General features: G+C 35.7%; 1 protein-coding gene across 15 annotated transcripts in view; it reads left to right on the forward strand.

Annotated features, from left to right (window-relative positions):
- The window catches only part of SCMH1 (Scm polycomb group protein homolog 1), a 200,415-nt gene that overhangs the window by 53,085 nt on the left and 121,966 nt on the right, over window positions 1-25,364 (forward strand). For 8 of the 15 annotated variants that reach the window (XM_033421987.2, XM_033421981.2, XM_033421989.2 and 5 more), the window contains 4 exons: window positions 3,490-3,558; window positions 3,999-4,022; window positions 12,699-12,769; window positions 24,636-24,870. In XM_033421987.2, coding sequence (XP_033277878.1) covers window positions 3,490-3,558; window positions 3,999-4,022; window positions 12,699-12,769; window positions 24,636-24,870 — 399 coding nt within the window. Of the gene's footprint in view, window positions 1-2,788; window positions 2,808-3,489; window positions 3,559-3,998; window positions 4,023-4,924; window positions 5,123-11,641; window positions 11,785-12,698; window positions 12,770-24,635; window positions 24,871-25,364 lie in introns of those variants that run through there. The other 7 variants (XM_049706785.1, XM_049706788.1, XM_049706802.1 and 4 more) reach the window with 7 other exon arrangements.

Consider the following 25,364-nt stretch of genomic DNA (forward strand, 5'->3'; position numbering starts at 1 on the left):
CATTGGCTTCTTGCTTGTAGATCTGCTTTCTCAGATATAGTAAAAATTATAGCCACTGACATTGACCACATTTCACTTTTCTTATCATACACTTGGCATGCCTTCAGCTGCAGCCACATTGAACTACAGTTGGACAACATGGCACTGTCCAATAGTAATACAATGTAAGTCACATATGTAATTTAGATTTTTCTAATAGCCACATTGCAAAAGGTGAAAAAATAAGGGGGGATTTAATTTTAGTAATATATTTTATTTAATCTACTATATCTAAAATACTATTTTGACATGTAACCAATATAAAAATACATAATGAGCTATTTTGTATTCCCTTTTTAATACTCAGTCTTCAGAATCTGGTATGTGTTTTACAGTTACGGTAAATGTCAATTCAGACACTAAAGTTTTATCAGAAATACTTGATCTGTATTTAGATTTCAAAAAAATCTATCGTTGAAAAACTAGATTCTCATACCCAGTTTTGTTCCAAACACACTTAAAAAATTTTCCCAATAACTGCACCAAATGTCAATTTTTGAATTTAAGTTAATAAAAATTAAAGCAAAATTAAATTTACTTCCTTAATGACACTAGCCACATTTCAAGTGCTCAGCAGCTGCATATGGCGAGTGGCTACCATGTTGGACAGAGCAGGTCTGACATAGTGTTTCATGGCATCATTTCTTTCCTTACCTAAAATAATTATGAAAAATTTTAAACACAAATTCAGTTATGATACCCTAATATCTTTTGTCTCTGTCAGCAATTTTTAAGCCTGATCAAGTTTGTAATCTTTATTCATGATTTAGAGAAGAACAAACATTAACAGTTTACTAGAAAGACTGGCGACATCAAACCAGGAGAAAATGCAAACACTTGGAGTGGGACACTGGCCAGTGTGACTAGAGTGTAGTGGAAAAGGGAAAAGTCATAACAGACAAGATCACAGAAATGGCAGTAGCCAGATCCTGCCTAGCTTTGTAAGGTACCCTTCACTCAGTGGGAAGTTATTTGAGGTCCTTAAGCAGATAAATGACATTATCTGTCGTGTGTTTTAAAATGCTCACTCTGACTTTTCTGTGGAGAATAGGTTGGAATAGGGCAAGAGTAGAAGCAGGAATACAAGTTAGCAGGCTGTTGTAACAGTCCAGATAAGAGATAATAGTGACTTAAACTAGAGTGTGAGTGGTGAAATTAAGAGCAGTGGATGGATTTGGGATATGGCCCGACAGAAACTACTGATGGATTGAATTTGAGTGTAGAGGAAATAGAGACATCAAGGATAATTTCAAGGATTTTTAGCTTGAGGAGCTAGGTGATGGAGATGCCATCTCCTGGTTTGGGGAAGACAAAAAGGAGAACAGCTTGGCAAGAGATAGCGTTCTGTTTCAGCCATGTTAAATTTGAAATATCTGATTGATAACCATGTAGAGGTGGCCTAAAGGTAGTTGTACATATATGATAAGCGTAGAATTCCAAGAAGAGGCCAGTGCTGGAAATATGAATTTGGAAGAAATCACAGTGGAATGGTGAGCAGTAAAACCCTATTTGAATGAAGACATAATGTGAGTAAGCGAGGAGGCAATAACTTATTGCCTTTAAGACGACTCTTAATTTCCCATGAAGGAGAGCAGAGAAATTGAAAGATATAGCAGGAAGCATATAAGTGGAATTAAGAGAAGGTTGGGCGAGAGCATGTTTGTTTGGGGTTTTTGTGTGTTTGTTTTGATAGGAGATGATGGAGCAGTAAGAATACTGATGCAAACGCTCTGTTAGAAGTGAAATACTTGCAAAGTCCTTAAGAGGATGAGAGGAAATGGGATCTGGAGAAAAATTGTAGGGTGGACTGTTGATTAAAAACAGAGACGCTTCATCCACAGCAGCAGAAGAAAAATCAGAAAGAATGATGAATAAGTAGATTCATTCCTTCACCAGATATTAACTGAGCACCTGCTTCTATACTATGCTTGGGGATATACCACTAAACAAGATCAAGTCTGAATCTTCCTGAAATGAATGGCATATAGAAGGTTCATATTATTTTTGTTTTCTCAGTGAACGCTGAATTAACGTCATCCCCTAAGAGTGAAGGTGAAGGAGGGAATATTTGTAGCATGAGGAGAGAGAAAAATATATGAATTTATTTTTTTGGAAAGGAGAAAAGCAAACATAGTAGGGAAATGTGGCTTGATTTCTGGACAGTGTTAAGTAAGTAGCATTTGAGAATTGTAGCCATGAGTTTAAGGTGAGACCAGTAAGCTTGCACTTGTTTTTCTTTAGCACTCGTGAGCTATTGGACTAGGCATGATATAGGTGGATAAGTGGTTTTAACCAGAGATAGGGTTGAGGCTTTACTAGGCAAGTTTCACAAAAAAAAAAGAGGTGGGAAGGAGTTAAGAGTATTTGCCATGGAGTGATTTTAGTGAGGAACCATGGAAACTGAGCTGGGTAAGAAGAGAAGTGAAAACATGATGGGTAAATAATGGTGAGAAAGTGGTGGGGTCAGTAGGTGAATCTAAATTTTCAAACAAGGAAAAGGTATAGAAGTAATATATACTCTGTATAGAAAATTTGAAAATATTTGAGGTTAGAAAGGGGAGAAAAACAGTACCACCATCCAAAGATAACCATTTGTTTATATTTGCTGTGTTTACTTCTGTTTTTTTTTCCTGGCGATAACTTTTTAGGGTTGTGTTAAGTTTGCTAGACCTTCCATAACAAAGGCTACAGATTGGGTCATTTAAACAACAGAAATTTATTTTCTTAAAGTTCTGGAGGCTACACGTCCAAGATCAAGGTTCAGCAGGGTTGGTTTTTTCTCCTTGGCTTGTAAATGTCTGTCTTCTCCCTATGTCTTCACATAGTCTTTTCTCTATCATTGTCTCTGTCCAAATTTCCTCTTCTTATGAGGACACCAGTCATATTGGATTAGGGCCCACCCTAAATTTAGATCTCATTTTAACTTAATTACTTCTTTATAGACCCTACCTCCAAATACAGTCACGTTCTGAGGTACTGAGGAATGAGAACTTCAATATGAATTTTGGGGGGGACACAATTCAGTCCGTAACATAGGCGTTGTTTGGTTTCAGTTTTTTACATAATTGTGATTATTCCTTGAATATAATTTTTGATCCCATATTTTACCAGATAATGTTATAACTTAAACATTTTCCCATTTTATTGTTTAGGCTTTGTAAAAATGTAACAGCTGCAAAATACTTTGTCAAGTGACAAATGTATTGCAATATCCTAATCAGTCTTCTGTTTTGAACATTTAGGTGCCCCCTCCACCCCAATTTTTTTGTTATTATAAACAATATTAAAGCTTTTTAAATAAAACCTCTTTTTGTATTTTGGATTATTTCCTTAGACTAGAATCTCAGAAGTTGATTATTTTATCAAAAACTATTGCAACATACTGCTGAATTGGAGAAGTATTGAATCTTGTACTTTCTTTCTACATGACTGTTTTCTCTCTTCCTGCAGTAATAGACTGGAATGATGTTAGAAAACATAAATATGGTCACCTATCAGAGTCAGCATCCCAATATCAAGGTAAGAATAAATCTATTTAGCATGGAAAAATTTAATTTGACATCTCTTAACCATAAAACCTTTGTTTTTAGAGGTCTGAGTGTACCAAGAACTCACTGGTTAAAGCAAATATAGTTTGTAGAGGTACCTGTCAAACGCAATATGCTTTGTGTTGAGCGTGAAATCAGGAAATTTAGATTCTGAGTCCAGGCAATCTCAAATTAGCTTCATAGCTTTAAGAACAGTTGTTTATCCTCTCTGGATTTCCATCGTTTTTAAGAGTAAGGCAGAATTGGGTGGTGTACTTCCATAACTACTAGTAATGAACTGAGTATCTTTTAAAATGAGAGAATTGAACTACACAAACTCTCAAGCCCTATTTTACCCCAGAACTTCACTGTTCTGTCATTTTGGTGTGTTTGTCATGATGACTTATGCTGTAACATTTTTTTCTTTAATAGAAGCTACTGACATCCTGGAGCTAGGTAAGATATTTTTTTGTGTGTTTCTGTTAAATATGGGGAATTACTAAGCCAGGGATTAGATTGTAACTAGGTAAAGAATTCCATGTGTCTCTGTCTCATGAACTAGTGAATCCTGTGCTCTTGTCTGCCTAATGAGCCCACATAATTCATCTTTGCTGTCATGACAAACTCTCCTTATCAGGAGGCCACAGGCCACGCTAACAAAAAGGGAGAGAGGTGGTTAATTACATGAGTACAAGAAGGAATGGGAACTGAACCAAACTGGAAGTTACTTCTTAATTCACTAAATCCAGAGCTAAAACAAACCCCCATTGTCCATAAATCAGAATTTGTTGGGATTTTCCCAAAAGAAATTATTCATGAGATATATTGAACTGAAATTAAACCTAAAGATTTTCTAAATTTTTTAACTACATAAAAACTGAAATATTAAAATATCAAACAACAGGAGTCAGACTGATACTGCATTTGGTTTTCATCCCTGAATAGTGTACTTCCGCACTAGGATTTTAGAAATGAAACTAATGTTAATATTTCTCAATCAGCTTTCAGGGTTCCTATATAAATGTCAGTCTTAACTTCTTAGAGTCCTTTAAAATTCTGCATGTTCCTTAAATTTAATATCCTGATACCTTCATTAACTTTTGTTGAAGTATTGTTATATATTTTGTTATTGCAACTTCCTGTGTTCAGCCCTATTATTATCATTTTCTGTTTGCTCCCTCTTTCCTTTTCTTCCAGTAACATATTACTTTCATTGCCCACTGACAAAGAAGGTAACGTAAAGTAGTACAACACTAGACAAGGAAAGCCAACTTTGCCACTTAGTAACTTTGTGACACTAATCCTTGGTTTTCTGATTTGTAAATGGGGATAATAATCCCATTCTACCTACTTCACAGGGTTGTTAAGAAGATTACATGAGCTAATGGATGTGAAAACATCTTAAAAACTCTCAAATACTTTTCAACTTTGGAGGATTATTATTTTCATTTGTTCAGCGACTATCCTCAGACTTTAAGTCAAATCTTGTGACATTCTTTGAAGTGAAGCATTCTATGAATATGAGCTGAAGAAATGAATGAAATGAAATAATGCAGGTAAAGGGCCTGACACTTGATAAACAATAAATGATAGTCACTTTTTATAATTCCTTAAAACTTTCCTCAAGCTTTCTAAGGTACTGGTGTGTGGTAAAAAGCATGGACATAAGAATCAGACAGGCCTTGGTTCAAATTCCTTTTCCCCACTTACCAGTTTTGTGACTTCAGGAAAGATGCTTAATCTTTCTGAGCCTAAATAAAACCCATCTTACTTAAACCTACTTTTCAGGTTATACTTAACAGGGGAAATATTGAACATAGTATGGCATGGTGCAGGCAAACAGAAGGCACTCAGTGATAGCTGCTGCTGTTTTGGGGTTTGTTGCTAATGTGAACGATAATAACAATTCTAGTTCAGTGACATTTAAGGTATGTTGTGAACAACATATTCTGTTGACAGGGAATTGTGAAAAGTGGATACTCAATTCAACATGAAGTACATAAAGTGATACTAAAATTTGAAAGTATGTTTTTCCTTGTGAGAGTAGAGGTAGCACAGCCAGGCATAGCCTCTGGTAAATTAATCTTGCATATTTCATTTTGTCCATCAAGCATAGAGAGTAGTCCCAAATACCAAACTGAAAGAAAATTCAGTAGATTTTTAGAATCTCAGAGTTTGGAAGAGGCCTTAAAATAATCCAACTTGACTCAACATTTCAAAATCCAGCATTTTGTGTTTCTTGTAAAATGTCTTGTCTTAAACTCCCCAAGCAACTCACTTCATATTTAGACAGATACTTACTGGGCCAAAATCTGTTTCTTTGTCAATTCTATTAGTCCTTCCTATAACTTTTAGAGCCTTACGGTATAGGTTTAGCTGGTTTTTCACTCACTGGCCTCTAGTTATTTGAAAGCAGCTCTAAGGACTGCTTTCTCACTGCCACTCTGTTATTTTTCCTAGTTCAAGCAACCATCACCTCATACCTAGATTATTAGAAAATCTTCCTAACTAGTCTTCTGCCTGCAGCCTTACCCTCCTCGAATCCTTTCTTCACACTGCAGACAGAGTGACTCCTCCCACAAACCCTTTTGTGCTTCCTCTTCTCAGTAGTGTAGTATATGAGACTCTCCGAAACCTGAACACTGCTCTTATCGACAACCTCTTTTCTAAACTGTCTTTATCTACCCAGTAGCCATACCAAAAGATTCAGGTTTAGAACTGCTTTTTCTCACTTCGGGGCCTCCATACATGCTTTTCTCTCTGTCTGAAACAACAACAAAAGAATTCCCTCTCTCTTTGGCTGACTCCCCGCATATCCTTTTACACTTTAACCAGAAGATTAGCGGTTACTTCCTGTGGGAATCCTTCCACAAACCCTCCTATAGCACACTCCATCTCCAAGGGTAGCACTTACCCCAGTTTATTACAGTCGGCTGTTTAATCTCTATCCCTCAATAGATTGAAGCTCTATGAGGGCAAGAACAGTATTTTGATCATGGTTGTATCTCCAGCACAGTGCTTTGATACACAATATAAATATTTGTTGGATGGATGGATGAGACTTTGCTTTCTTATTCACGCTAAATGTTCATTATTCCTTCAGCTGGTCCTCATGTGACATGGTTTTGTGTCTCTTCATCACTTAGGTCACCATTTAGGCTTTGCTTTGTTCTATCCCTCTCGAAGTATAGCTCCCAGAACATTTAATTTCCCAGGTGTGATGTGATGTTACTCGTCCAGAAAAGAGTAGGACTATTACTGGTTTGCTTCTTTTCATTCACTCACTTTTCAAACTTTTATGGCGCCTCTATTAAGTTTCAGGCACTGGGTTAAACAGTGAAGATTTTTTAAAGTTCATAAAAGATATCCTCAATCCATAAAGACCTTACATAAATAATTATGATAATATGATGTAGAGAGTATGGAAATAAAAGTGTGAATAGGATGTTATAAGAGATTGGGAATGGTGGGATTTGTTTTGGGAAGACAGGTAAAGTAAAAATTCTTTTTTTGGCTTGGTGTTTTATCTTTAGATGATCCATTAAAAAACGTCAGGCTATTGAACTAAAAGGCCTATGGACCGTGTTTTAAGGATGAACTACTGTATATCTTATAAACTTAGCTTTGGACATTTTAGGATAACTGGGTTTTGTTAGTGCTGGTTATGCCAAAACTAAGTAATCATTTGAAAGTGCCAAGAAAACCTAGGGTTGAGGGTTATGAAAAGGACTTGCTCTATTTAAATTGATTGTAAAATTATATGAAACAAAGTGCTCCTGGTGCTGGAAGAGAGTAACTGATGAGAGGAACAGAATACAGAGTCTAGAAATAGATCCAAGTGTATATAAGAAATTAATGTATAATCAAGGTGACATTTCAAATCCGTGGGGAGAAGATGATTTGTTCAATAAGTGAATTTGAAGCACATTTATTGAACAAAAGTGAAAAGGAAAGCTGTATCTTTGCCTCATTTGTCTCACAAAATAAATTCCAAATAGATCAAACATTTAAATGTAAAAAAATGAAACTTTAGAAACCCTAGAAGAAAACATGGGTTACTATTTTTATAATACTGAAGTGAGGAAAGCATGATATGAAATCAAGAAGTCATAAAATAAAAGACTGAGAAATTTAAGGGCAAATCCTATCAGACTGAGACAAGTGTCTTCAACATATATGACAAAGGACTAATATATCTTCAATCTACAAAGAACTCTTAGAATCTGTGAGAAAACAAAAGAATACCTCAGTGAAAAATGGCAAAAACAATATAAACTAATAAGGCTAAAAAGATCTTCAACTGTATTAGTAGTCAAAGAATTGCAAATATAAGTGTAACAGTGTTTTGTTTTTGCACTGATAAGATTATCAAAATTATAGAAATTGTTAAAACAGTTTTAGCAAGGATATAAGAAACATACTCTGTTGCACTATTGGTAGGAATTCTGTTGTATCAAAACATAAAATATGCATACTCTTTGACCATTAATCCCACTCTTAGGAATTTGCCCTAAGGACATAATCTTAAAGATGTTAACGATATGTACACAAAGGTGCACATCAAAAATTAGAAAACAGTGGGGCTTCCCTGGTGGCGCAGTGGTTGAGAGTCCGCCTGCCGATGCAGGGGACACGGGTTCGTGCCCCGGTCTGGGAAGATCCCACATGCCGTGGAGCGGCTGGGCCCGTGAGCCATGGCCGCTGAGCCTGTGAGTCCGGAGCCTGTGCTCCGCAACGTACGGCAAAAAAAAAAAAAAAAAAATTAGAAAACACTTAAATGACCATCAATAGTATTTAACAAATACTTTTGTTATGTAAATTATAGTGCACATAAACAATGGACCACTTTTCAGGCAGTAATCTTGGAGTCCAATTTCTGATCTAAAGACTATGATTGTCTTTACTGCTCTTAAGAATTTGGGTTCCACACTTTAGGTGGAACAAAGTAGAGTTCTTGTAGAGGAATGTGGACAGAACAATAGCCAGCATGAATGGAGGTGCCTGACATAACCATGTTAAATTAGGAGCAGTTGAGGGATTTGGGACATATTTAGGGGATTAGATATATTATGTCTAGGACCAGTGGGTAAAGGTTAGAAGATGGCAGACTTTGGCTGATTCTGACGGTTAAAAATCTATCCATTTGTGCTATTGAACCATAGCCAAATAATGAGTTTCTCATCATTGGAATTATTTAAGCAGAGGCTAGAGGGACCATTCACATCTCAGCTTTTATATCACCTCATCAAGATGCCTTTCTTGACCATCCTGCTTAAAACAGCACACACACTCTCTTTTTCCCTCTTACCTTGCTTTATTTTTTCTTTATTTGAAAAGGGCCAGAAACTGTACAGTTATTATCTGGTGTCCCTGTTACCTTCTGGACCAATTGAATTGTATTTATTTATTTATTTATTGTCTCTCTTCCCCTTTACAATGTAAGCTCCATGTGGGCAGAGATTTTGGCTGTTTTGTTCTTCACTGTATCACCTGTGCCTAGAACTGGGCTTGGCATATAGTAGTAGTTGCACAATAAATATGTGTTGAATGAGTGAATATTAGAGAAAGGGATTAATGCGTTCAGCTGGTGGATCTCTTGTGCTTTACATTTTAGGGGACATCTAATTTTTTAAGGTACTTCTATGCAGCTTGTAAGTCTCCTCAGGCAGGGATCTTATTTCCTAATAATAAATGTAACTATCATGTGGTATGTTTGTTATAGTTTATAAAACACTTTCATAAGCATTATTCAGCCATACAAATGAGATGACTGGCTTTCATCTGTAAGGTGTCAGCTCAGATGTTTCCTGTGTAGAGCATCTGTCCATAACTTCACCACCTAAGAGGGTTCCCAGTCTCTATCTGTCACATCACATTATTTTATTTCCTTCAAGTACTTATCACTTATTACCTTATTTAGTTGTTTGTGTATTAATTGTGCCTCATCATGCACCAGAATGTAAATTCCATGAGGGTAGGGACCTCCTGCCTTATCCTAGCACTTAGAAAAAGTGTCTGGCACATAGAGGATACTCAAACATCAGTTGAATGAATAATTGAAATCACTCTGTAAATTATAAAATATCAGTTAATAATGTTAATCTTCACAATAATCCTTGACCCAAGTATGGATTAGATTTCCCTGTTCTGCATTCTCAGGGCAACCTGTACTACCTCATTAACTTAAATTTATCATAATTGTGCCAGATTCTTTGTGTTATTATTTATTTAATACTACTGTTTATCTCTAAACTGCAGGCTCCATGAATTTCGGAACCATGCCTATCTTGTTCCCCTAACATTTAACACAGTGCTTTTGCACTTAGAAGGAGTTTAATAAATATTTATTGAATGAATGAGTGTGTGTACAATCTTGTGGGATATTGTCTCTGTCTTTCAGATGAGTAAACTGATGCTTGGAAGGATTAAGTAATTTATTCAAGATGGTTAGTTATAGAAACAAGACTTTAACCAGCATCTTCTGACTCTCAATATCATTCTTTCAATTACACTATTAGTTTCTAGGCATAGAAGTTAATCAGTACTACGTAGGGAGCCTTTGAAAATACAGATTTTCAGACCACACTCAGAGACTACTGAATGAGGACCTCTGAAGATGGGTCTCAGAACTGTATTTAAAGAAAAATTATTTAGGATATTTTGATGGTAAGTAGCATTTGAGAATCAATATTATATCTTAGGGGTTGGCAAACAACTATTTGGGGGCCAAATGCAACCCACTGCCAGTTTTTATAAATAAAGTTTTAGTGGAATGCAGTCATGCTCATTCAATTACATATTGTCTATGGCTGTTTTCATGCTGCAACGTACAGGTTGAGTATTTGTGACAGAGACTGAATGGCCCAAAAAGCATAAAATTTTTTCTGTCTGCCCTTTAAAGAAAATTTGCCAACCCCTGATCTATATTTTATTGCCTGTCCTATTTCTTTTGTGATATTTTAGTGCTTGGTGATGTGGTAGACATGTTTGGCTTCATTATGGGACCCTATAATAGGTGCTCAGATATTCTTATTGAGTCAATAAAAATTATTTGGCAATTTACCTGATAATAAGGGACTAAGCTATAAATAGCCTAAGCAATCAAATTTAAGAAAAGTACTAATCTAGGTATGGTTCAAGCAAGTGAACCCTCAACAGGGGGTGAACTGCTTTTAACAGAGATTCCTTTTCATTCAGTTGGTAATAGGGTGCTCCCTAAATGGTAGAAGATGTGAGATTTCTTACCTATATAATAGGGATTGGTTTCCATAATTGATATGTGTAATAGAGAACTATAATTCATACCCTAATTATTTTGGTATCCCGATGCTGCTATAATTCCTAAAGCCAAAGTCTTTTGGATGCTTTTGGTCAGAACGCAAACTTATACAAGCAACCCAGGACTGACCAAACCTCTTCCTGCACTTTCCTTATACAGTAGCTGTTACCCACATGTAGGTATTTAAATTTAAATTAGTTAAAATTAAATAACATTTAAAATTTAATTCCTCACTCACACTAGCCACATTTCAAGTGTTCAGTAGTGACATGTGTCTAGTGGCTACCTTATTGGTCAGCACAGATACAGAACATTTCTATTATCACAGAAGGTTTTAGTGGGCAGTGCTGCTATAGATGCCAGAGTTCAAGAGCTGCAAACCCAAGACTTACTATTTGACTTATTTATTTGTAAGAATGGAAAAATAATTTTTAATGTTTTCTTTTTCTAACAGCCAATAGTGATGAAAGTATTCAGTCTTTGCTTTAGAGCCATCTCAGCTAAGAGCAAACGCTTTATTAAATTCTGATAAGCTCTTTAATCTTGACTCCAGGAAATACCCATCTCATTTACCCTATGGGCTAACTGTCTATTCAAGATGATTAATCATTGGCGAGTGCATGAAATAGTTCAGAACTGACTGTGATTTCTGGCCAAATCTATTTGGCTTGGTTAGGATGGTGGGAAAGGAACCAGTTTTAAAACAGAAGCTATAAAGTCAATAGAGTATAAAGTCTTGGCATCATCTTTGCAGTGATTTAGATTTCATCATTCAGTGACTCGTTTTTATTCCCAGCATCTAGTGCTTTTTGCATGGCCCAAAGGGGCCCTGTGCTGCTCCACTGCAGAGGAAGCTTCAAGAAATGCTGGTTTGCTACAGTGTTTTAGTTTGTGAGAGTCTCTGGGACCTTCCCTGCTCCATCATGGGGTCACCTCTAGGTGGGTATTAGAGGGAGATTCGTAACTGATTTAACCTTTAATAAAGAACTTGGTAATCTTTTGTGGTCCAGTAAGATATGTCTTTAATAGCCTATCCCTTAAAATGTTTTCCCTGACCCCAATAAGTGTCACCTTAAAGATTGTTTCTCTAGCACAGTGTTCCTCAAACTTTGAGAGGCCCTAAGGCCACTTCAAGAGGCTAAAAGATTCTGTAAATTTCCCAACCTATTCTTAGTTACTGTCATCAGAAATGCTTCTGAGTATCTACTTTTCTCTAAATTAACAGATCTTTGTCATTTTGCACCTCAGAGCAATGCGACAGTGGCAGGGATAGGAATGGGTTAGGGGTGGGTGAGAGAGAAACAGTTTTTAGAGTGAGGATTCAAGTATAATCTCACTCATTCTGGCTTTTCCTGCCCTCAACAACTCGTCTTACCCAATGTCTCAAGATAGTCTCTTCTTTATTCTTTCTGATCTGAGATGGTAGGATTCAACCACATTAGGTGTTAAAAGCAATCATTTGATGGCAATAAGGAACCTTGACAGGAGTCAGATTGTTCAGAAGGAATCTCCTCACCCACTTTCTGCCTCTCCTGTTCTGTTTTCCATGAGCTTCCTGGATACTTCTTTGAGACACTGGTATGACTTGCTCTAGCATTATGGATCACTTTAGGGACTAACATGAAAAACACCTCAGGTCATCTTAGACTGTGATTTAAAAACATTGATCTAAAATGATCCACTCAGGTCACCTTGATTCTTCCCCTTAATACTCCTTTGAGCCCAAACAGGGCAAAATAAGTTTTCTTATGCTCCAGACGAGTCTGAAAATAGCCTAATGTTTAGTGTAGGTTACAACCTGAAAGCATTTTTTAGGAGGTTGACTGTGATAGAGATTTCTATTTCCTTTACAGGTCATTTTACCTGGGACAAATACCTAAAAGAAACATGTTCAGTCCCAGCGCCTGTCCATTGCTTCAAGCAGGTAATTGATTCTCAACATCCTTAGTAGGTGGGAGGCAAGTAGTCTTTTCTGGTCCTTAAACAAGCAAAACATGAGGTGGGAGCCCTTGGGCTTCTCACCTGAAGTCCCCAGAATAAAATCCTATGGGAAGAATACAACTCAAGACTCAAAACTCACTGTGAGTTTTAGACATTCTCCCCAACTTCATCCCAAGTAACACCTTCTCCATCTCTTCACCTCCTTGAGGCTATTCTGTGTTACTGAAAACAGTCACTAATTTTTACTGCAGCTATTAGTTCAGGCAGATAGGAAACAGAGTTATGGCCCTTAGACAATTCTTGAAAGTGGAGCAGTATTCATATCTCTGTATTCAACTCCCCTGCCACAATCTTATCTTTCCATAAGGATACTGGCACTGAATCCCATGGGGGAGTGTGTTAGGACCTCATCAGAGGACATTCAGAGCTTCCTACATAGGATTAAGTGCCCCTTACAATGTACAGATGATGTTGACTATATCAGTACGTGATAGGCTAGTAAACAAAGAAGTGTACTGTTGCTAAATAGAGCTACGCATCAGGAAGTTGTTTATATCTCCCTCCCTTTAGTATTCAATCATTATTTCCACAAACTGTCAATGTTTCACTTTGAATTTTAATTTTGTCTATGCTCTAAATAAAATAAATAAAAGTACAAATTTAAGACTTTTGCTCATTTGAAATAACAGGGACTAAATTCATACTCCCACCTGAAATGATTTAAAAAGACAAAATATATTAAATAATGGTTTTCAAGTTACTGAAGATCAGGCAGCCAAGCACAGTGATCTCTGAGAGATGGAAAACAAATGAGTTGATCCCCCTTATATTTAGTGCCTTAAGATAGTTTTGAGACCATGGCCCAGGGAAGGGGAACCCACGTTGAGCCTGGGAGATTCCCTAAGTTTAGGAGATGGAACTGAGAGCCCAGGGAGACTAGAATTTTCAGAACAGAGTACCAGAGAGGAGAAAGCTGCACAGAAAGAAAACTGTGGAAACCCCCCTTCAAGTGTCCATCAAAGTACCGTTGTTCAGTATATGCATGTGAGCATCCAAGCCAAGGGAAAAACCGTCTGAAAGGATTAGAAGGATAGTAAAAGGATAGAGCCTGGTGTTCACACAGGACTGGGAATAGTACCTGATCCCACCAGCTAGACTGGAAAATCTCATAATTCATGTGACATTGGGTGGAATACTTGGGAAGATCCTGCTCAGTAGTGGGAAATGATTAACCTCAGGATTAGCATGCTCTGAACCTGCCTAACAAACTAAAAGCAAGACTCAAAATGATCAAATTATTTCCCAGTAACGTAACTGCATCTAGGAACACAGCACAAGAAGGGAATGCAAAAATATCCAGCACCTAACAGGTAAAAGTCACAGTGTCTGGCATCCAGTCAAAGATAATCAGGCATGTAAGGAGGCAGGAAAGCATAACTAATAATGAACAGAATAGTCAATCAATTGAAACAGAACCTATACAAATCTTAGAATAGCAGATAAAAACATTAAAACAATTAATTATTTTAATTGTGTTCCATATGGTTGAAAGTTAAGCAGAGAAACGGAAGATATAAAAAGACTCACATTGAACCACTATGTGCAAAATGAAAAATACACTAGATGGGAAACAGTTAATGGTAGAAAACAAGATTAATAAATGTGAAAACTTAGCAATAGAAGATATCCAAAATGAAACACAAAGAGAAAAAAGAATTTTAAAAAGATGAAAAAGAGATCAGTGAGGCATGGGATAACTTCATAGACCATGTAATTGGAGTGCCCAAAGGAGAGAAGAGATGGGGGACTGAAAAAGTACTTGAATATAAAAGGGCAAAAAATATTCCACAATTGAGGAAAACTGTAAATCCACAGATTCAAGAAGTTAAATGATCCCCTAAAAAAAAGAAACAAGAAGAAAACTATACTAAGGCATGTCATAAATTATCAAAACTAGGGATAGAGAACATCTTAAAAGCAGCCAGAGGAAAAAAGACACCTTATATACAGGGGAACCAAGATAAGAATGACATTATATTTTCTTGTCATAAACAATGCAAACAAGAAGAAAGTTGAGTAACGTCTTCAAAGTGTCAGAAGAAAAACTGTCAACCCAGAATTCTATATCCAGCAAAAATATCTTCCAAAAATGAAAGCCAAATAGAGATACTTTCAGACACACAAAAACTGAAGGAATTCATCACTAGCAGACTCACTATAAGAAATGTTAAACGAAGTCCATCTTGCAGAAGGAAAATGTTACCAGATAGAATTACAGATCTACACAAAGGAATGAAAGTCACTAGAAATTGTAATTACAAGGGTAAATACTTAAGATGTTCTTATTAAGTCTCTGTAAAGATAATTGACTGTATAAACAATGATAATAACATTGTGTTGTAGAGGTGATAACATGTATTAGTAAAATGTATAATAACAATAGCATAAAAGCCAAGAGGGGAGAAATCTTAAGTATACTATTATAAAATTCTTATGCATGAAGTAGTATAAAATTACTTGAAGATAGACTGATAATTTAAATATGTTTAAACCCCAAAGCAACCACTAAAATAATAGAAAACAAATAGCAAGATGGTGGATTTTAAGTCCAGCCATATCAATAATCTATTGATAAATGGTCTAAATGGCCCAGTTAACAAGCTGAGGTTGTCACATTGGCTAAAAAGTAAGACCCAATTATATACTGCCTGCAAGAAATTATGCTTTAAATATAAAGACACAAATAGTTTAAAAGTAAAAGAATGGAAAATTTTACCATGCTGACATTAAGCCATAATAAGGCTGAAATGGCATATTGATGTCAAAGTATATTCCAGAGGCAAAGGATATTATCAGGTATAAATACAATAATTTCATCATGAAAAGGGGTCACACAGTCCTTACACGAAGCAAAAAATGATAGAACTGTAAGGAGAGATAAATCTAAAATTTGTCTGTAGGGCTCTCTATAATTAAAGAACAAATAGAAAATCAGCAAGTATATAGTAGACTTGAGCAATGCTATCAACCAACTTAACCTAATTGATATATATAGAACACTCCCCAGTAACAGAATATACATTCTTTTCAAGTGCATACAGAGCATTTACCAAGTTAGACCATATTCTAGACCATAAAATAAGGCTTGATAAATTTAAAAGGATTTAAGTAATACAAAGTATGTTCTTTGATTACACTGGAATTAAATTAAAAATCAATAGCAGAAAGTTACCTAGAAAATCTCCAAATATTTGGAAACTAACACCTTTCTAAACATCTCATGGATATTTAGAAACACAAAAAGGGATATTAGAAAGTATTTTCAACTAAACGAAATGAAAGCAGAGCATTTCAGAATCTGGGACACTGCTAAAGCAGTACTTTGAGGGAAACTTATAGCACTAAATGCCTATATTAGAAGAGAAGTTTAATTTAGTGACCTCATCTTCCACTTTAAAAAACTAGGGGGAAAAAAGAGAAAGTAATAAAAATAATTATTTTTAAAAAAAATATATATATATATATATTTGCGTTACACGTGCCTCTCACTGCTGTGGCCTCTCCCATTGCGGAGCACAGGCTCCAGACGTGCAGGCTCAGCGGCCATGGCTCACAGGCCCAGCCACTCCGCGGCATGTGGGATCTTCCTGGACCGGGGCACGAACCCGTTTCCCATGCATCGGCAGGCAGACTCTCAACCACTGCGCCACCAGGGAAGCCCTAAAAATAATTTTTAAAAAGAGCAAGAAAATAATAAAAATTAGAGCATAAGTCAATGAAATGAAAAACAGAAAAACAACAGAGAAAATTATTGAAACCAAAAGCTGGTTCTTTGCAATGATCAGTAAAAGTGATAAATCTCTAGATAGATTAATCAATAAAAGAAAACACAAATTACTAATACCAGAACTGAAAGAAATAACATCAGTATTAATTTTACGTATATTAGAAGGGTAGTAAAGGAATATTAGGAACAAATTTATGCCTTTAAAATTTGACAAGTTAGGGCTTCCCTGGTGGCACAGTGGTTGAGAGTCCGCCTGCCGATGCAGGGGACACGGGTTCGTGCCCCGGTCCGGGAAGATCCCACGTGCCGCAGAGTGGCTGGGCCCGTGAGCCATGGCAGCTGAGCCTGTGCGTCCAGAGCCTGTGCTCCGCAATGGGAGAGGCCACAACAGTGAGAGGCCTGCGTACTGGAAAAAAAAAAAAAAAAAAATTGACAAGTTAGATGAAACAGATAATTCTTATGAATGACACAAATTACCAAAGCTCACTCAAGAAGATAGAAAATCTGAATAGCACTATTTCTGTTACAGAAGTTGAATTTGTAGTTAAAAACTTCCCCACAAAGAAAATTCCAGGCCTAGGTAACTTTGCTGGTGAGTTGTTCCAAACATTTAAGGAAAAAGTAATGCAAATTCTACACAGACTCTTCCAGAAAGTTTAAGAGAAAGGAATACCTCCCAGCTCATTCTATGTGATAAGCATTACTCTGATACCAAAACCAGGCAAAGACATTGAAAGGAAAGAAAACTACAAAGCAACATCCCATATGAAAATACATGTAAAAATTCTAAACAAAAATTTTTTTCAGTTTCAATTTTTATTCTCTCAGCATCAAACATCCTTACCTTTTTCTGCTACTATATCTTGATTTTTTTAAAAAATTTTATTGGCATATAGTTGATTTACAATGTTGTGTTGGTTTCAGGTGTATAGCAAAGGGAGTCAGTTATACAAAAGTTTAAGAAATTGAATCCAACGATATATAAAAATAATTCATGACCAAGTGGGTTTTAATTTCTATAATGCAAGATTGATTTAACATTCAAAAACCAATCAATATAATGCACCATATGAACACACTAATGAAGAAAAATTATGATCATCACAATAGATGCAGAAAAAGTATCTAAAAACATCCAATGTCCATTACTAATAAAAACTCAACAAACAAGAAATAGAAGGGAATTTCCTAAATCCTAAACTTTAAAGGGTATCTGTGAAAAGTCTAGTAATAGCATACTTAATGGTGAAAGAGTAAATGTTTTCCCTTCAGGTCAGGAACAAGATAAGGATGTCTGCCCTTACCACTTCTATTCATTGCTGTAGTACCAATGTCACCAGGCCAAAAAAAGAAATAAAAGCAATCCAGATTGAAAGACCAGAACAAACACAAAAGAAAATAAATCAGTGGCAAATAAGTGAATTGATGGTCAATACTATTTCATTAGGGAAATACAAAGTAAAATCACAATGAGGTATCTCTATACATTTGTTTAAATATCACTCAAAAAAAAGACTGACCATACCTAATAGTGGCAAGGATGTGGAATAAATGGAACTTTCATAAAATACTGGTAAAAATGTAAAATGGATCAATTACTTCAGAAAATAATTTGACAGAAAAACTTCAACACACTATTGAGCAAAACAAACAAACCAAGAAAACACTAAATAAACTAGGAACTGAGTAATACATCCTTAACATGAAAAAATATGTATACCTCAGAACTAAAGCCGGCATTTTACTCAATGGTTAAAAGTAACTCAATAGAAGATATAATGGAAAAGAGACTCCCATTTACAAAAGCAACAAAAAATTAATATTTAGGAATAAACTAACAAATATACAAAACACTTATATAAAGAAAACTTTAGAAAACACCTTAAAAGCATGATTCATTTAAAAAAATTTGTAAAGTAAATGTCAAAATTAATAGTTTCTGCTCTTCAAAAGACACTGGTAAGAGAAGGAAAATATAAGCCATAGACTTAGAGAAAATATTGATAAATCACACAACTGATAGTAATACTCTCCAAATCTATCTATTGATTTGATGTAATTCCTATCAAAGTCCCAGCTGGCTATTTTGCAGAAAATGACAAGTTGATCCTAAAATCATATAGAAATACAAAGAACCCAGAGTGGCCAGAACAATCTCAGAAAAGGGCAACAAAAGTAGAGGACTTCCTGATTTCAAAACTTACTACAGAGCTACAGTATTCAAGACAGTGTGGTACTGGCATAAAGATAGACATATAGATCAGTGGATTTGGTTTGACAGTCCAGAAATAAACTCCTACGTTTATGTTCAATTGATTTTGAACAAGGATGCCAAGACAGTTCAGTGGGATTTTCAACAACTAATGCAAGGACAAACTGGATGTCCACAAAGAAAAGAATGGCATTCGACCCTATCTCCACACCATATACAAAAATTAACTCCCAAGTGGATGATAGTCATAAGAGCTAAAACTATAAAACTCTTAGAAGAAAACACAGGAGTAATCTTCGTGACCTTGGATTAGGCAATGGTTTGATATGGCACTAAAAGCATAAAACAAAGAAAAAGTATTGTAGATAGATTGAACTTCAAAATTTATCAAAATTAAAAGGTTTTATGCTTCCCAAGACACTATCAATAAAGTGAAAAGTCCCAGCTGCCTTTTGGGAGAAAATATTTCCAAATCATGGATCTGATGAGGGACTTGTATCCAGAAGATATGATGAACAACTCAACAGTTAAAACAATTTCATTTTTAAATTGGCAAAGAATTTGAATAGATATTTTCCAAATATATACAAATGGCCTATAAACACATAAATGATGCTTAATATCATTAGTCTTCAGGGGAATGTAAATCAAAACTGCAATGAGATATCACTTCACAAATACTAGAATAGCTGAAATCAAAAAGGCAGACAATACAAGTGTTCATGAGGATATCGAGAATTGGAACCCTCATATGTTGCTGGTGAGATTATAACATTCTGTGGCCACTTCAGAGAACAGTTTGGAAGTTATTCAGAATGTTAAACATAGAATTAGCATATGACCCAGCAATCTCCTAGGTGTATACCCAAGAGAAATAAAAACATATGATTACACAAAAATTGATACACAAGTGTTCGTGGCATAATTGTATATAAAAGCCAAAAAGAGGAAACAATCCAAATGTCCATGAACTGATGAATGGATAAGCAAAAAATGTAGTATATCCATTACAATGGAATGTTATTCAGCAATGAAAATAAATGAAGTACTGATAAACACTACAACATAGATTCAACCTGAAAACATTGTGCCAGGTGAAGAAAGGAGCCACTCACTTTTGTGTAATTTCATTTATATTAAACCTCCAGAATAGGCAAATCCACAGAAACAGAAAGTAGATTAGTGGTTTCCAGGCATTGGGTTAAGGGGAGAATGGGGAGAGACTGCAACGGGTATGGGGTTCCTTTCGGGGGGGGATTGATGAAAATGTTCCAAATTTAGATGGAGTGATATTTGCACAACTCTGTGGATATACTGAAACTCACTGAATTATACACTGTAAAAAGGTACATTTTCTGGTATATGAGTTAAATACCTACCATATGACCTATCCATTCTACCTTCAGATGTTTACCCAAGAGAAAAGAAAGTGTATTTCCGACGAAGATTTATAGATGGATGTTCATAGATTTATTTGTAATAGTTAAAAACTAGAAACACAACAAATGTTCATCAGCATGTTATACTACTCAGCAGTGAAAGGAAATGAATTATTGATACTTTCAGCAGTATGGATGAGTATTAGAGTAGTTACGCTGAGTGATCATATCTACAAAAAACCTAAAGCCAACATCATACTTAATGGTGAGAAACTAGAAGCTTTCCCACTAAATCAGGAACAGGAATATTCCCTCTCACCACACCTTTTCAGCATCATACTGGAAGTCCTAAATGTAGCAATAGGACAAGAAAAGGAAATAAAAGATATACAGATTGGGAAGGAAAAAATAAAACTGGCTTTGTTTGCAGGTGACATTATTGTCTGTAGAAAATCTGAAATAATCAACAACAACAACAACAGCTAAACACCTAGAAGTAATAAGCAGTTGTAAGAAGGTTGCAGGATACAAGGTTAATATACATAATACAAGCCTAAATCAAAATTCCAGCACATTATTTTATGGATATTGACAAACTGATTCTAAAGGTCACATGGAGAGGTAAAAGATGTAGTATAGCCAAAACGGTATTGAAGGAGAAGAACAAGGTCAGAGGACTGACACTACCCAGCTTCAAGACTTATTGATAAAGCTATAGTAATCAAGACGATGTGGTGCATATATATGGAATCTAAAAAAAAAAAAAAGTGGTTCTGAAGAAAGTAGGGGCAGGACAGGAATAAAGATGCAGACATAGAGAAGGAACTTAAGGACATGGGGAGGGGGAAAGGTAAGCTGGGACAAAGTGAGAGAGTGGCATGGACTTATATATACTACAAATGTAAAATAGATAGCTAGTGGGGAGCAGCCGCATAGCACAGGGAGATTAGCTCTGTGCTTTGTGACTACCTAGAGGGGTGGGATAGGGAGGGTGGGAGGGGGATGCAAGAGGGAGGGGATATGGGGATATAAGTATACATATAGCTGCTTCACTTTGTTATACAGCAGAAACTAACACACCATTGTAAAGCAATTATACTCCAATATAGATGTTAAAAAAAAAAGTAGAGCAGAATGCATGTTATATTTTAATTCATATTTTCTGTAGTACTTAGGAAGCTCAGTTTTATGCACTTTCTGAATGTCATCTATTTTAAATGGCTTTTCATAATGTCGTACTTTTCAGAAATGTAATGTTCATTTTATATCATAGGAAGGAAACGTTTTAATTTAAAAAAAATCTTAGTAACCCAGTTTACTGAAAATTGAGTTTATTTGACTTCTGTGTTTGAGAACTTGTCTTTAAAAGCCAAATATATTGGCCAGTGAAACAAAATGAAGCAGTTATCCCAATGAAAGATCTAATTAGTAGCTACATGTTTACCATTTCCTTAATGGGCTATTATCCCTGAAAGTTTAACTGAATTGGTTTTTTTTGAAAATTCATAGATTGACAGGAGACATTGGCCTTCTTGCATTTTCTTTTAAGAACATCAGTTCTTAACAATATAATTGAAGTAATAATTATTTATAAATACTTTTAATAATCCATAGTTTACTTAATTTTTTCCAGCTGTGGTTTCCTTAAGGGTACAGCAGGGACAATACAATTTTACCTTAAAGAGTTGTGAAGTTTATATAATCTAATGAATGGAAAACACTTCATAGACTATAAAATGTAGTACAAATATAAAGTATCAGCTATACTAACATAGGTTATTTGGATCTATTTTATTGTTGTTTTTCCTGTGTTGCGTTTTTCCCTTTGACACATGTTCCCTCCCAAAGACTGTCCTATTCACATATCACAGATTTGATGGTTAGGGTAGAAAGGAGTACACATGTCCTTGCCTACAAATTTTAGTAGTTGTGTTTAAAGAAAAGCTCTTTGATAGAAATTAAGACCCCCTTAAATGATCAAATAGTTGTTGTATTTATTATGCATTTAAGTTTTCTAATGTTTTAATTAAAAGGCTTAAAATTCTCAAAAAAAAAAAAAAGGGAATGTGGTGTTAGCAAAAGAAGAAACAGATAGGTAAACGGAACAGAATAGAGAGCCCAGAAATAGTCCCATAAAAATATAGTCAACCTATCTTTGACAAAGGAACAATGCCAATACAGTGGAGCAAAGTTTGTCCTTTCAACAAAGGTCTTAACAACTGGACAACTGCATGCAAATAAAAAAGGGAATTTATATACAGATCTTACACCCTTCACAAAAATTAATTCAAAATAGACCACACACTTAAGTGTAGAACACAAAACTATAAAGCTCCTAGAAGATAACATAGGAGAAAACCAAGATGACCTTTGCTATGGCAATGACTTTTTAGATACAACACCAAAGGCACAGTTCATGAAAGAAATAATTGATAAGCTGGACTTCATTAAAATAAAACCTTCTGCGCTATGAAAGACACTGTCAAGAGAATGAGGAGACAAGCCACAGACTGGGAGAAAATAATTGCAAAAGACATGTCTGACGAAGGACTGTTATCCAAAATATACAAAGAAAACTTAAAAACTCTAAATAAAAAAATAACTCAAAAAATGTGCCAAAGATGTTAACAGACACCTCACCAAAGAAGATTGGCAGATGACAAAAAAGCATAAAAAAGATGTTCTAAATCATATGTCATCAGAGAAATGCAAATTAAAACAACAGTGAGATACCACTGCATACGTATTGTAATGCCAAAATCCAGAACACTGATAACACCAAGTTCTGGCAAGGATGTGGAGCAATAGGAATTCTCATTCATTGCTTGTGGGAATGCAAAATGTTGCAGACATTTTGTAAGACAGTTTGGTGATCTCTTATATAAACTAAACACACTCTTACCGTACAATCTGGCAATTGCATTTCTTGGTATTTACCCAAAGGAGTCGAATATTTATGTCCACACAAAAACCCGTATATATATATATATGGATGTTTATTGCAGCTTTATTCATAATTGCCAAAACTTGGAAGCAACCAAGATGTTCTTCAGTAGGTGAATGGATAAATAAACTGTGGTATAGCCAGACAATGGAATATTATTCAGCCCTAAAAAGAAATGAGCTATCAAGCCATGAAAAGACATAGAGGAAGCTTAAATGCAGCTTACTAAGGGAAAGAAGCCAATCTGAAAAAGCTATGTACTGTATGATTCCAACCATATGACATTCTGGAAAAGGCAAAACTATGGAGACAGTAAAAAGATCAGTTGTTGCCAATGACTGAGTAGATGAGTAGGCAAAGTACAGAGGATTTTTAGTGCAGTTAAACTATTTTATATGATCCTATAATGATGGATACATGTCTCCATTAGACCAAATTCATAGAATATACAACACCAAGAGAGAACCCTAATGTAAACTGTGGACTTTGGATGATTATGATGTGTCAGTGTAGGTTCATCAGTTTTAACAAATGTGGTAGGGGATGTTGGTAATAGGGGAGACTCTGCACCTGTTACGGCAGGATGTTTATGGGAAAGCTCTGTACCTTCCTCTCAATTTTGCTAAGTTTTGAACCTAAAACTGCTCTAAAAAAATGTGGTCTTAACAAAAAAGTAATGAATTATTGATACATTCAACAAATGGATGAATATCAGAATAGTTAATGCTGAGTGAAAGAAAGTAGACCCCCAAAAAGTATATTCTCTATGGTTCCATTTAAATCTAGAAATGCAAACCAGTCTACACTGATAGAAAGTAAAGCAATGTTTGCCTGGAAAGAGGGGTCTGGGAAGAGCTAGACAGAGAGATTATAAAAGGATATGCAAGACTTGAGAGTGCGTCCATGTTCCTTATCTTGATTGTGGTGATGTTTTCCAGGGCGTACGTGATGTATATGGTGTCATGAGTGTATACATATGTCGGTACTTACCAAAGTGTGTAGTTTATTGTATGTCAATTATAACTAAAAGTTGTTTTAAAAAATAGGAATTGATTTATAAGTTAATGTCAAAGTAAGAAAAAAAATCAACTGCCAATGGTTAGTCTTTGTGGTAGACATACAAACCAATACACTGAAATGCTCCATGAAGAGACACTAAGGATATGATAGTTTAATAGGATGATTTCTAAAAATAAAATGTTAAGAACACCTGGAGGGTTAAGGATTTGGAGACGATAGGATGAAAAACAGCATTTAAGCAAGGGCCACTTGTCCTTTTCTTACTGGTGAGTCAATATTTGATGCTTCAGTGGAAAGTAATTTTTTCCCTTTCATTTTACATTTCAGTGTTTATTTTGTATGAAACACTTCCTAAGTATTAGGGAATAATTCAGGGGGGTTGTTCCTGACCCAGCTGTAACCAGTTTGAGTCCAAAGCATAAACTTTCAGGTTCCATCTCTTAATATCCTTACTGAAAATGCCATGTATTCTTAGTTCGTCTAATCCCCATGGCTTGTTCTCCTCAGTCCTACACACCTCCAAGCAACGAGTTCAAGATCAGTATGAAATTGGAAGCACAGGATCCCAGGAACACCACATCTACCTGTATTGCCACAGTAGTTGGACTGACAGGCGCTCGCCTCCGCCTTCGCCTTGATGGCAGCGACAACAAGAATGACTTCTGGCGTCTCGTTGACTCAGCTGAAATCCAGCCTATCGGGAATTGTGAGAAGAATGGGGGTATGCTGCAGCCTCCGCTGGGTGAGTAACTAGACCCAAGCTCTCCCTAGCCCATTAGTTATCTTCCCCAAATTGTACATCCTGTTAAAGGAAAACATAGGGTCCTCTGCCTATCCCTTCTTTTTCATATGGTCCAAAAGAAAAGGCCCACCTAAAATGAAATGACCTGAAAAATCTGGACCTATCCATTCTACATTAACTTATGATATCCAAGCTTCTCTCAAGCTCTTCTTTTTCTAACAAGAAACCACACATTTCATCCTTCTTTGTCACTTCCCCTTTACCCTGAGAAGAAGAATGGAAGATCTTGACGTTTAACTTGCCTCAAAAAACCAGAGTTTTCACCAAATCCTACAGTGATAACAGGAAGTGAGAGAAAAGTCTCCCAGTAGAAAGGATGACTATTACAAAGATCCGTTATCTCCTTTCCCCTAAATTTTTACTTGGTCCTTGGAATTTTCTCACTTTGAGTCAATTATTAAGTAAAATGCATTATTTTACTTAAACTAATAACC

Source organism: Orcinus orca, chromosome 1 (assembly GCF_937001465.1).
Source record: "Orcinus orca chromosome 1, mOrcOrc1.1, whole genome shotgun sequence".
NCBI classification, from domain to species: Eukaryota; Metazoa; Chordata; class Mammalia; order Artiodactyla; family Delphinidae; genus Orcinus; species Orcinus orca.